The sequence below is a fragment of the Leopardus geoffroyi genome, chromosome C2 (genome assembly GCF_018350155.1).
Source record: "Leopardus geoffroyi isolate Oge1 chromosome C2, O.geoffroyi_Oge1_pat1.0, whole genome shotgun sequence".
Classification (NCBI taxonomy): domain Eukaryota; kingdom Metazoa; phylum Chordata; class Mammalia; order Carnivora; family Felidae; genus Leopardus; species Leopardus geoffroyi.
In genome coordinates this window covers 12,693,383-12,706,458 of record NC_059333.1, presented here as the reverse complement: position 1 = coordinate 12,706,458, position 13,076 = coordinate 12,693,383, and the positions used below count along the sequence as shown (strand labels likewise).

Below are 13,076 nucleotides of genomic sequence, written 5' to 3'. Positions count from 1 at the left end.
GAGAACAAGGTGAGAGACAGATGTAAAAGAAGTGTCATTCCTGGCAGGGAGGACTTAATCCTGCCAGGGAATCAGGGGCGTCCTTCTCAGGCTGCAGAGGCTGTTTCGTCCGAAAGCATTTTGTGGCAACCCGGTTCGGTTCTCTGGGGCGCTGCCCTGGTCCCTGGGTCAGCGGTATGGCCGTGGTCAGCCGAAGGGCATTCCTGGGGGGCCCTGGACGGCTTCCGCCGCCTCCTGTCATCGTCACCTAGATGTGACCGTCACTGCCGATGGGCGCGAAGACACCAGGGTCTCCTGCGCACGGAAAATCCACAATTTAGGAATGTTTTCTGGTTGTTGGTCCTGGGACATCCCTAAAAGAATTTAGTTAAGCACTTTGAGAAAGGAAATGAGCTTTTCTTGCTGCTGAAGATGCCTTCCCAGCTCTTTTTTAAAAATCAGTGCAGTTGAACTTGGACGGTTTACGTTGGCTCACTCCTGTTTCCTGTTGCCACTTCTCCCAGATACCAGCTGGGCTAACGAACAAACAAAAATAAGCAATTTTCTGCAGGAAAAATATTTGGTTTCCTCTCCCTTCTCCTAGCTGGCTGCTCTGCCCTCTGCTTTCGCTCACGCTACAGTCCTGTCTGCTTTGCCCCAGGGCATCTTGAGATCGGATGGTTTATTCTTAGGGTCAGTTCTGCAGAATCTTTAATCCACTTCCAAAACAGTCTGTTTTGCTGCCCCCTCTCATTTGTCTATTGTCCTTATAGTACTTAGAGGATCATTCTAGCATGCGGTCTTAGAATTCTCTTTCAGGCTTATTAAGGAAGCGAGTGAGGACTGAGAGCCGTGGATGAAAAGCAGACGAGGAGCTGGGAGAGCTCTGTGGTGGATTCCGGGCTGATTACAGTCATCTTGTTTCACTGAATCTCCGAGAAGTTCGCGTTCAGAGTTAACAGCGTTAGTTATTGAGGTGTCATTTACATATCTTAAGGTTCACCCGTTTTAAGTAAAAACAGTTCAGTGCGTTCTAGGAAATTTACAGAAATGCGCAACCAGCACCAAACTGCAGTTTTTTTAAACTTTTTAAAAAAATGTTTCGTTTATTTTTGAGAGAGAGAGAGAGAGAGAGAGAGAGCACGAGCAGGGGAGAGGCAGAGAGAGAGGGAGACACAGAATCGGAAGCAGGCTTCAGGCTCTGAGCTGTCAGCACAGAGCCCGACGCGGGGCTCGAACTCATAAACTGTGAGATCATGACCCGAGCTGAAGTCGGATGCTTAGCCAACTGACGACCCAAGCATCCCTGAATTAAGATATTTCTTTTTGGTTTTTAGTTCCCAAGAACATACTCACAGCGATCGATCCAGCCATTGCTAATCTGAAACCTTCTTTGAAGCAGAAAGACGGTGAATATGGTAATTTTTCTGGCTTACTACCAGCATTTTTCTTTAAGTAAGGGTAAACAGCCCCCATGTGACTGCAGTCGGGTGATATTGGTTGGACAGGGGATGTCAGGAGGTCATTGGAGTTACCAGCTCTGGTGATGGCAGTGCTGTGGCGATCGGTTGCAAACGGTGGCTGGCGTTTTATTTTGTTCTTCAAATTATAAGTGGGATAAAACCTCTTTCCCTTCCCTGCTTATTTCCCAAACAAAGAACCACCTGGCAAAAGAGATCTGCTCGGAAACAAATTTGGGGTTCCTGGATGATGGGCCTCCTGGAAAGAGGACCCATCGGGAATGCAGGTGGGCCAGACCGAGGCTGGGCCTGAGGACTTCCAGAAGCCCCCCTTCCTCCCTCCGGTTTTCACTGGGCTCTTGTAAATAGGAGGGTGGGGGTGAACATTTTAGTTTTCTTATCCGATCGAGAATGGAATTCAGCCCTTTGGGACTCCTGATGGGAACCACAACGTTTCTGTAGAGCATCGAAGATGTTGCACGTTGTGTGTTGAAAGTTTTATATTACTCTTATTACATTTATGAGGTCTTCTGTCCCTAAATCGAAAAGTGAAGTATGCTTGACGCGGAAAACGGGAAAGCACCAAGGACTAGAACTCGCCCCTACTCTCAAAGCTTAGAGAGAACTAATGTTAACGTTCCGTGTTTGAGTTCCACCCCCGCGCCAGCTCTCCGCCGGGCTTTGCATCTCCCAGCCCCACTGCTGCTTCTGACACGGTTCCTACCCTGAGCCCATGAATATCCCGATCCCCCCCGCCCTCCCCGGAGGCTTCTGCCCTGTCTATCATCCCCAGGGGTCCCCAGATCTCTCAGGCTGCCCATCGCGAGCTCACTGAGCTCTATCACAGAAGTGTAACCAGGCATTTGCAATCAGACCTGCCCTGCATTTTGCTATCATTTCCAAAAAAGTGGCCCCGCACAATCTCCCTCCATAATCTCCCTCCCTTCTTCTCTGTGCAGACAGCAGCTCTGTGGTTAGGTACGTATGCCGTGAGTAAGCCTCCCAGAGGCATGATGAATGCCGTTGCCTGTAGGACGGGAAAATCCGCTCGTTCCCTGCCGCAGTGCGGTGGGTGAGTGGCATCTAAAGTTGGAACCCACCCATTTTAGGGTTTCTAAATCCCTCTTGTGGCTTAATATTTTCAGAGACTATTTACTCAGTGCTCTTGCTGGCTTGTAGTCTTCTGTAATTCAGTCAGAGGCCCATTTATTGGATTTCTGTGACTTTTGATTTATTATGGCAGTCCTGGGTTGGGAACAGAAGGCATCCCGTGAACGGCCGTGACTCATCGCCCTCGAATTTCTTTTTTATGAAACAGGTATAAACTTTGACCCAAGCGAAACGAGGGTTCTGAGGAAAGACGGAGTTATCGTTAGCAACTCTCTGGCTGCCTTTGCCTACATCAGAGGTAGGTCGATGAATCGAAGCTTCCCAGAATGCTTTACCGAACCCTTACTGCCAGCTGCGATGTTTAATTACAACACTTGGCTAACGAGAAACGACTGGAAGTATGACTCAGCACGTGCTGTCTCCTAAGATCTGGAAACACAGGGGCCTAAATTCAGGGGCCGCTCCAGCTGGGTTAACACCCACCAGAGAGCGACATGGGGAGGAGGCAAACAGATCAAGTCACACTGCTTAGGAGTTGGGTTCCATGAGTAGTTTCCTCTGAGAGAAGTAGGAACCCGAGGAGTACATTTCCCAGTACTCAAATTTGGGAAGGACACCGGGTTCTTAAATCCCACCCTGGGCTGGGAGAAAATGGAGCTAAAAGGTCCCCTTCGTGAACAGAACAGGCCATGCCCTGGGAAGGCTGAGTCTCTTCCTGACTCACCAGTGTTACCTCCCACGGTTGCCAAGGGTCCCCTTGATGATCTTCCCCTCGAGGATCCATCAGACTCAGCCCTCCCTACCCGGCGGAGCCAAAGCTGCTCGTCGGCATCAGTGAGGGGACGGTGCGTGCCTTGCCTTCGTTCGTCACCACCCTGTCCGCTCACCTCAGGGTAGACCGTATTTTGTCATGTGAGCTCCGCAGGTTTCGGCGATGTCTGCCTGACTCCGTTCAGGGAGGCCAAAGCCTCTGAGGCCTTCTGTACAATTCTTGTGACCGCAGAGCGTTGTGGCATGGCCGCTCAAGGCCGGCCGGGGCTGAGGCTCTTTGGGGGGAAGCCTTCCTCAGAGGAAAAGAAAAGTGTTAAGGAAACAGCTCCACACAGGAGGTGGAAAGGATGGTCTTGGGACCTTCTACTGTTCCATCGTCTTCCGGCGTCCATATTCCTCCTGAGTATGTGCTGTGGGGTTGTTGGTTTCTTCTGAGAATCTTCTCTCTTCAGACAATGCTTCGACTTCCATTTCTTGCTGTTTCTGATAACATTTATGAGGCCTTTGCTCCCCTTCTGCATAAAAGTAGAGGATGTTTGATGTGGCAAACACGGGAGCCCACCAAGAACTAGGACTCGCCCCGACTCTCAAAGCTTGGAGAGAACGAGTGTTAACGTTCTGTGTTCTTCTGGTTCCCATCCCCCCCCCTCCCCCCCACGGCCAGCTCTCCACCAGGCTTTGGATCTCCCAGCCCTGCTGTTCTTTCTAACAGGGCTCCCATGAATATCCCGATCCCCCAGCAGGGGAGGCCCCAGAGCCCTGTGTCACCCTTGTCAAAGTTAAGCGCCACAAGGATTTTTGTCAGAAATATCCCCACGTTTTCAGAGTCCGTGGAGAGCCCCCTGGAGGAAAGGTGTCATGAAAAATCTCTCAGGGAATAACGAGCAACCAGGAGCCACGATGACTCTGCTCACGGAGCTGTGGCCGTGCTGAGCCTTGTCAGTGCCTCTCGATAACTGTGTTGGTCGCCTTGGGCCGCCGTGACAAGACACTGTAGGCTGGCGGCTTCCACGGCAGAAATTCACGTTCTGGAGGCTGGAAGTCCAAGATCAAGGCGCCCACAGAGTCCGTTTCGAGTGAGAGTTCCCTTTCTGGCTTGGAGATGGATGCCTTCTCACTGTGCTCTCACAGGAGATGGGGAGAGAGAAAGAGAGGAGGAGGAAGGCAGAGAAAGAAAGAGAGAGAGAGAATGCTCCCTGGCATCTCTTCTTGTAAGGACCCTGATCCTCTTGGATTTGGGCCCCACCCTTAATGACTTCATTTAACCTTAATTACCTCCTTATAGGTCCTGTCTCCAAATACAGCCGCATTGGGGATTAACCCTTCGACACACGAATTTGGGGGGGGCACAATTTAGTCCATAGCGAAGACCCCGAGAGAGAGAGGATTCTGATCCCCCATTCTGCACATAGGGAAGCTCAGGGTCGGAGGAGTTGAGCCATTTGCCTGAGGCCACAGCAGGGACATCACCAGGGCCACGATTCAGACTCAGCAGATAGAAAACCTGTGCTCTGGTTTCCTCTGAGCATCAAGTGTGCCCTTCAGAAGTTTGAGGGGTGGATGTACCCGAATTACTCCCTCCCTCCGTGTCTGTCCTTTTACACACACGTGCCTCCCAGAAATCAAATGAGAGATTTTCCCATTAGCACCCATCTCACTGCTACACATTGCCTGACTTGAGGACCAGTGGTTGCTCTCTTAGTTGTTGTCACGGCCCAGGGACCAGGACAGGCTGGCATGGGACAGATGCTCGGTAAGTGGTTAACCAATGAGCAGATGATGAATCTTCATCTGGCGTCATGAGCTGTCCTGCACCTTCCTGTCACCGTGTATTTGCTATTTATAGGTAGTCCGTTTTGAAGAAATGTAAGGACTTCATGCCCGGTGACTTGGTTTTATTGAGGGTTGCTTGGGCGCCTCTGTCCCCGAAAGCCGTGGGGAGGAGGCCTGTCTGAGAGGGTGGGGGAACCACCAGCAGGAGCAGCCGGAGCTGAGAGTGAGCCGGGTCAGCTTCTGGAAAAATCAGCTTCGTATGCTCTGGAGATTGGGTGGATCCCAAAGGACGTTTCCCCAGGTCAGGCTGCACGTGGTTTTGACACATTGGTGCAGTCACATACACACAGGGGACAAGTCGACTGGAAGCCAAAACTGAGGGGCATGTCCTGGGATACTGCAACACAGGGGTCGGCAGAACGGACGTGAGAATGTCCAGGGGTCCCCGATGAACAGTTTCTCTTTGGGCCATGTAAGTGACCTGTGAAGCTTTCCCCAACAGTGAGGCATCATTTTAGTACGTTTAGTACATTTAGTACGTTCGAACGTACCCTTAACTGTGCACACCTAATTCATTCTAGAACCAGATCATCAGTTTGAAGAAGCCTGTGGAAAAAGTCTGAAATCAGAGGAATGGAGAGGTGTGTGTGTGTGTGTGTGTGTGGTTTTTGGAAAGCGGTTTATTTGCTGGCTCAGCCATCAGACCCCAGCAGACTGTACCCAAGGAGCCTTATTTGGACAGTCTTGCTCAGAACCTGACTCTCCCCCTGCACCTATTTTTTGTTAATGTTTATTTTATTTTTGAGAGAGAGAAAGAGAGAGGGGGTGCGTGCGCGTGCATGTACGTCAGTGGGGGAGGGGCAGAGAGAGAGGGAGACAGGATCTGCGTGACAGCAGAGAGCCTGATGTGGGGCTTGAACTTGTGACCTGCGAGATCGTGACCTGAGTCAAAGTCGGACGTTTAACCAACTGAGCCACCCAGACGCCCCACCCGCTCCACCTATGTAAGTTTCGTGACAGCAGCTTGGTGTGTTTCCCCCACATATACCCACAGGCATGCCTCTCGTGTCCTAATATTTCTGTCACTTGCCTCTGCTTGGGCCTCCAGCCCTCTGGCAGAGCATGCTGTGGACGGTCCGGGCGCCCGGGGTACCTGGGGTAACTCGGGTAGCTGGGGGTCACGGTCAGAAAGCAGAGCTTGTCCTGAGATGCGGAGGCATCGTGTTTTATATGAAAGGAATTCTAGGCTACGAGACGGCCTCGCATTGAAATAGAAGTATGATAACACATTCCAAAGTCAGAGTTACATGAGAGGGAGGACGATTGGGGATCGGCGCCACCTTGCCACTGAGGTGTGGCTTCCGATGTGTTCCCACGGTCTCTAATCTTCGGTTCCGTGACAAGGTTATTATCGCATCCGTAAGTGCTGTCAGACCAAGGGCTCAGGAAGCTCTGTGCCTTCACCCACCAGTAGCAGGGCCCAGGAGGCGGGACCCTGGCCCCGGCTTCTCGGCGTCTTACTGGGACACAATAGGTTGGAACTGGAGCTCGTGTTGGCTCCAGACCAGAGATCTAAGGGTCGGGGGGCCTTAAAGGCCACAGGCCACCGTTGTGAGATTCCTGCGGGCTTACCGCAGCCGATGACATTAAAGCCCTTCACGTAAGCCTGTGACGAACTGACGCTGAACTGAGAACAATAACACGATGTGAAGATTCTCTTTAACTGCAGGGAGACTAATGCCTTTATCTTTCTGGAACACATAATAGGAAAGGGGTCGTAAAAGCTGCGAGTGGTCCAGTTGAAAACTGACGATGTGCCCTCAATGTAAAGTCCTGTGGAGAGAGAGCCTGGCCGGAGCTCGGGGTCCCAGCCACGCGGTGGCTGTGGACAATGGAGGAGGCTGCCTCAGGAGGACTTGGGCCGGCCCACCTCCAGGTCCCCTCTAACTAACACCTGGTGATTCTGTGACCTCAAACCAGTCAGCGTAGATGATGAGGAAGCCTGGCTCCCATGAGGCTTTGCTGTGTTCACCAACTTTGATCACGGGATCTCAGCAGACTTGGTATAGACATGGCCTAAAGAGTGACCACTGGGCAGGAGGCACGTAGGGCCTGATAAGTGAGAAGCTCTCCTTGCAGTTGACCGTCACCTCCCAGAAGCAGAGGGAGAGAGGAAGAGAGGCAGCTACGTAATGGAGCCCCGCCCACAGGGCACCCCTCTTCTCACGGACTCAGCAGGTGTTTGCGTAATCCCTGCTCTGCCCTGGCCACGGGGATTCGTGAAGAACAAGAGAGTTCGGCCCCTGCCCTCATGGAGCTTGTGTTCTCTGGGGTGAGACAGGATAAAACACCTTCAGCGGGGGGGGGGGGGACCTGGCCCAGCCTGGGGGTGGGGGTGGGGGCAGAAAGGTCTAGATGAAGGAGGAGGAAAGAACATTCCGTGCAAAAGCACCAAGGTGTGAGGCCATCTGCCCCTCGCCCCAGCCCCGTGGGAATGGAAGGAGGCCAATGCGGCAAGAAAACAGAAACTGAGGCATGAATGAGTCCTTGGAGCTGAACTTGGGGAGGGTAGCTGGGGCCAAGGCCTAGCAAGGCCAAGGCTTCGCAGGCTATGGTCAGGATTTGATTTCCAACTTAGTGAGAAGAGGGAAACTGTTTACCGGTGCTAAGTAGGGCAGTGATGTGATCCCGTGTGTAATTTTAAAAAGCTTGCAGTGGCCACAGTGGGAAGGTGGGTGACAGGGCAAGAGAAGAGAGAGGAAGACGGAGAAGGGCGGTGGTGTTCCTGGTTTTCAGATAAATTCACTAGATCAAAAGACGCCTTAATGAAAGTGGAAGTCCCAGCCACTCACCAAGAGATAGTCACAACATATACTGTCAAATGGTTATTACCAAGAATATATAGAAACTGCATACATGTATCAGCTCCCTCATAGGTCCGTCCCCAAGAGGAACACTTGCACGTGGACATCAGGGACATTTACAGGACTGTTTGAGGCTACAGCGCCCACGTGGCAAGAGCCTGACGGAGACAGCGACCAGCAGGAGAGAGCGTGAATAAGCCACCGTGTAGTCAAGATAACGGAGCAGTAGGAGGCAGCATAATATTCAGTTAAAAACTCCCAGGGTGGCTCAGTCTGTTAGGCATTTGACTCTTGATTTCTGCTCAGGTCATGATCTCGCGGTTCGTGAGTTTGAGCCCCACATCGGGCTCTGTGCTGACAGTGCGGAGCCTGCCTGGGATTCTCAATCTCTCTCTCTCTCTCTCTCTCTCTCTCTCTCTCTGCTCCTCCCTTGCGCATGCTCTCTCTTTCTGTCTCTCTCAAATAAATAAACTTAAAAAAATAAAAGGAATGAAATGAATAAACATCAAGGAGGGCCGTGCCCTGACCAGCAAAGAGAATGTGTCCTAGCCTAATTTAATTCCTAATTTAATTCTGTCCACCTGGGCTCCTTAAAAAGAAAGGAAGGGGGGGGCGCCTGGGTGGCGCAGTCGGTTAAGCGTCCGACTTCAGCCAGGTCACGATCTCGCGGTCCGTGAGTTCGAGCCCCGCGTCGGGCTCTGGGCTGATGGCTCGGAGCCTGGAGCCTGTTTCCGATTCTGTGTCTCCCTCTCTCTCTGCCCCTGCCCCGTTCATGCTCTGTCTCTCTCTGTCTCAAAAATGAATAAAACATTAAAAAAAAAAAAATTAAAAAAAAAAAAAAAAGAAAGGAAGGGAAGAAGGGAGAGGAGGGGGGAGAAAAAGGTATGGTAACTAGCCCAGAGTTAACCTGCCTGCCTGGGGCAGAGCCAGATCTCAAACTCTGTCCAGGGAGGGTGAGGCCCAGGTTCGCCCACCACACCACTGCTGGGAATGACTGACCTCTCAGAGGAGAGGAGAGAAACCGGTGATCGTGGTTTCCTGGAAGCGCGACCATCATGGGACTCTTTCTCCCTGGAAGTGGCCCTGTCCTGACCTGTGGGTGGCTGGAAAAGGAACAGGCGGGACTCCGTTGCCCCACCCACAGTCCTTACAGGTGCCACGGGGGTGATGGCGACAGGCGTGGCCGCCAGCGGGACTCACGGTTTATGCTGAGGGAAGGAGGAGATGGGTAGTGGCTGCATCCAAAGCCCACATCGGGGTGCCCCGAGAATGGGGGGGTTGGAGGGGACATTGGCTGGGAGGTTTGGGGCGGGTGGGGTGGAGTGGGGTGAGGGCAGCAGGGAGAGGAAAGGGACATTCAAAGGGACAGGAGGGGAGAGGAGTCAGGGGTGAGGAGTCAGCTCTCAGCAGAGGCTGTGATGTGCGGGAGGGAGAAAGAAACATCTGCCCTGTTGTCTTAGAGCCTCTGGTCTTTCCATCATTCTGTCTGTTGTTGTTTAATGACTTTGTCCCAAATGGCAGCCCAATCCCCATTCTACCTCCACTCCCAGAAATGAAAATAGCCTTTTCTTTTCTTGCAAAGGATGCATGGCTGTGTTTGATCAAATCTTCAAAATGCCTTGACCCTCAGGAAAAATATATTACTGTTAATAGCACTTAAGAACACACCCAGCTGTCCTTCCCTGAGCTGGATCAATTGGCGTTAAGACTTCCGTGTCATAAGGAGAGCGATCAGATTTTACTAGTAGGGGTGATGGCAACAAAGAACAACATATCTGGGTCTAGGAGCTGCACCCGCGACTTGAGCTGCAAGTGAAGGAAGCCGAACGGAGAGGTTTCGAGTTTCCAGGGGATGCGTCCTGCTTAGTTAGATCTCTTCCCATCAGACCACAGTGGGCTAGATCCCTTGATGATATAGGAAACTTAACAACCCTGGAGTTTTGACACCAGTCTGGACCTCTGGGGAAGGACAGAGGCAGCAAAGGCAATAGTCATTATTCATGATACTTCCGTGTGTTAAATGGGGGGCGGCGGCGGTGGGGGGGGGGTCGCCTGTGCCTAGAGAAGGATCACTGAGATACACTGAGCCAATGCCAGGGGTTCCAAGTGCCCACCCCACAAGGAGCTCACAGCCCGAGATCCCGAATCCAGGTCTGGCTAAGCCTTACAGAGGCCAGTCATCCACAGGCGGTGGCTTCCCTTTGCTGGCTCAGCTTGAGCCTTTGTTTCAGGGGTCAGCAAACTGTGGCCCTCGGGCCGGTTTTGTAAATCCAGTTTTAGTAGCCACGCCTGTAGGTCTGGGGCTGCCTTTGTGCACAAAGGCAGCACAGACTCACGGCCCACAAAGGCTGAGATCCTCACTATCTGCCCTTGAAGGAGAAAGTCTGCCAGCGTCTGATTTCTGTTTTGAGGGAGTTTGCTGCATCGTTATTTCCCAAAGCGGGAGTGCTAGGACCTCAAGGGATACATAACTACAAAATGGGGACAATAATGGCCCTTTCCGCGCAGGGGTAAGGTAAGGATTCATCTTATGTCGGGACTTAGGCCAGAATACGTGGTACAAATTAGCATTGTTTCTGTTATTCGTACACAATCATTTGGATGTGGGAAGTACTAGAAACTTCTGCGTACATTTATTTTTTAATCTAAAAGACATCAAGCTTTGCTAGCATCTACTGTATTCGTAGTACATTCATGTACGTATACTTTATATATAAATTAATTTTTCATAATTTGCTGCTACCACTAATACTAGTGAACACTTTCTCGAGCGCTTACTATGTGTCAGCGAATGTTCCGAGAGTGTTACAGGAATGCACTCTTTGGCAGGAAGGTGCTATTAGCCCCATTTTACATATGAGGAAACTGAGGCACAGAGGGGTTATGTAACCAGCCAACAGTCACGCAGCTAATAAGTAGCAGATCATAGTTTGCACTCGGGGGAGGGGGGGGGCCCAGCTTCTGAGTCGCTCTGCTGTGTGTCCTCTCGTGTACCTATATGGATTGACCATGCAGGCTCAAAACCTTTTCTTGTTTTAAACCAACGGGAGTGTACGACCAGTTAGGTGAGGCTGGTTTCAAAGATGCTGTTCAAGGGGCACCTGGGTGGCTCAGTCGCTTAAGCCTCTGACTCCGGCTCAGGTCGTGAGCTCGTGGTTCGGGAGTTCGAGCCCCGCGTCGGGCTCTTTGATGACAGCTCGGAGCCTGGAGCCTGCTTCGGATTCTGTGCCTGCCTCTCTCTCTCTCTGCCCTTACCCCGCTCGTGCTCTGTTTCTCCCCCTCTCAAACATCAATAAACATTAAAAAAAATATTTAAAGAAAAAGATGCTGTTCAGCATTGGCGTCCTGCATGAGCTGTTGGTTTGGGCAGACGTCTGTTTCTGTGGATTGGTGAAGGCTGACAGTCCCGGCCAGCTCCTGACTTGTCCTTTCCCCCCCACAGCCCACCCAGAGAGAGCAGCCCTGCTGTTCGTGTCCAGTGTCTGCATCGGTCTTGCACTCACATTGTGCGCCCTGGTCATCAGGGTGTCCTGCACCAAGGACTTCCGGGAGCTGCAGCTGGTGAAGGAGCACCTCGTGCCAGGAAGTGACAAGGCTGAGGAAGACAGTGAGGATGAAGAGGGGGAGGAGGACTCTTCAGACTCTGATTTCCCAGGGGAACTGTCTGGGTTTTGTAGGACTGCGTATCCTGTCTACAGTTCCATAGAAGCTGCAGAGCTGGCCGAAAGGATTGAGCGCAGGGAGCAAATCATCCAGGAAATATGGATGAACAGTGGTTTGGACACCTCACTCCCGAGAAATATGAGCCAGTTCTACTGAAAAAGAGACACGTCTTATGCGATCACACTTTCTGAAGAGGGAAGGATCCAGAATGCCCCTCCGGTTCTATTTCACTCGTACCTTCCATGAAGGAGTATTTGTTATGTCATCCAATACCGGTGAAGCCAGAAGCTGTTAAAGGGACCTTTCAAACTGTTTACAGCACATTCAAAATAAATTAGGAGGGAAGTCTTTGTTTTCTTTATTTATTTAAATTCTTGAAAAAAATTTTTTTAATGTTTATTTATTTTTGAGACACAGAGAGAGAGCATGAGCAGGGGAGGGGCAGAGAGGGCGGGAGATACAGGATCCAAAGGAGGCTCCAGGCTCTGAGCTGTCAGCACAGAGCCCGACGCGGGGCTCGAACTCATGAACCGTGAGATCGTGACCTGAGCTGAAGTTGGACGCTCACCGACTGAGCCACCCAGGTGCCCCTTAAATTCATTTTATACATTAACATAGAATGCACATTTATTGCATGCTTATAATTCCAGGCTCTGTGGTAGCTGCTTTTCTTATGTTAAGTCATTAATTCCTCACAACAACCTCATGAGGTAGGGCTATCATCCCTTTTACAAATGAGTAAACAGGAGATTCCTTGTATCCAAAAAAAAAAAAAAATTGTACTGATATACAGGACAGCAAGCTTGAATCCATCCACTATGTGGCGGATTTTAATCACTAAAATTATTTGTTTAGAACAGAGATCAGCAACATTTTTTTTCTTTTTTTTTTTTTAATTTTAAATGTTTACTTATTTCTGAGAGTGCAAGCAGGGAAGGTGCAGAGAGGGGCGGGGGGGGGGGGGGGTGGAGACACAGAATCCGAAGCAGGTTCCAGGCTCTGAGCTGTCAGCACAGAACCCGGCATGGGGCTCGAACCCATGGACCGCGAGATCGTGACCTGAGCCGAAGTCAGACACTCAACCGACTGAGCCACCCAGGTGCCCCTCAGCAAAGGTTTTCTTAAAGGGCAAGATAATATTTTAGGCATGTGGGTCATGCCATGACTGCTCAACTCTGCCATTGTAGCTCACAGGTAGCTATACATAGCTAATACGTAATGAGTGAATGTAGCTGTGTCCCAATAAAACTTTATTTACAGACGCTGAAATTTTGAATTTGATTTCATTTTCACATGTCACATATTATTCTTTTTTTTTTTTTATCACTTTAAAATGTAAAAACCTTTCTTAGCTCACAGGTGTACAAAAACAGCAAGCATTTACCTGATTTTGTAAATAATGTGTGGGCCACAAGACCTAAAATATTTACTCTCTTGCCCTTTATTTTGTTTTGAT

At 50.7% G+C, this 13,076-nt stretch overlaps 1 protein-coding gene across 6 annotated transcripts in view; it reads left to right on the top strand.

Annotated features, from left to right (window-relative positions):
* Window positions 1–11,968, top strand: part of EVA1C (eva-1 homolog C) — a 78,361-nt gene extending 66,393 nt beyond the window's left edge. For 3 of the 6 annotated variants that reach the window (XM_045436854.1, XM_045436857.1, XM_045436860.1), the window contains 3 exons: window positions 1,317–1,397; window positions 2,758–2,847; window positions 11,400–11,968. In XM_045436854.1, the coding sequence (XP_045292810.1) occupies window positions 1,317–1,397; window positions 2,758–2,847; window positions 11,400–11,776 (548 nt within the window). In that variant the 3' untranslated portion in view covers window positions 11,777–11,968. The remainder of the gene's footprint in view (window positions 1–1,316; window positions 1,398–2,757; window positions 2,848–11,399) is intronic. The other 3 variants (XM_045436855.1, XM_045436858.1, XM_045436859.1) reach the window with 3 other exon arrangements.
* Window positions 11,969–13,076: the final 1,108 nt, after the last annotated feature.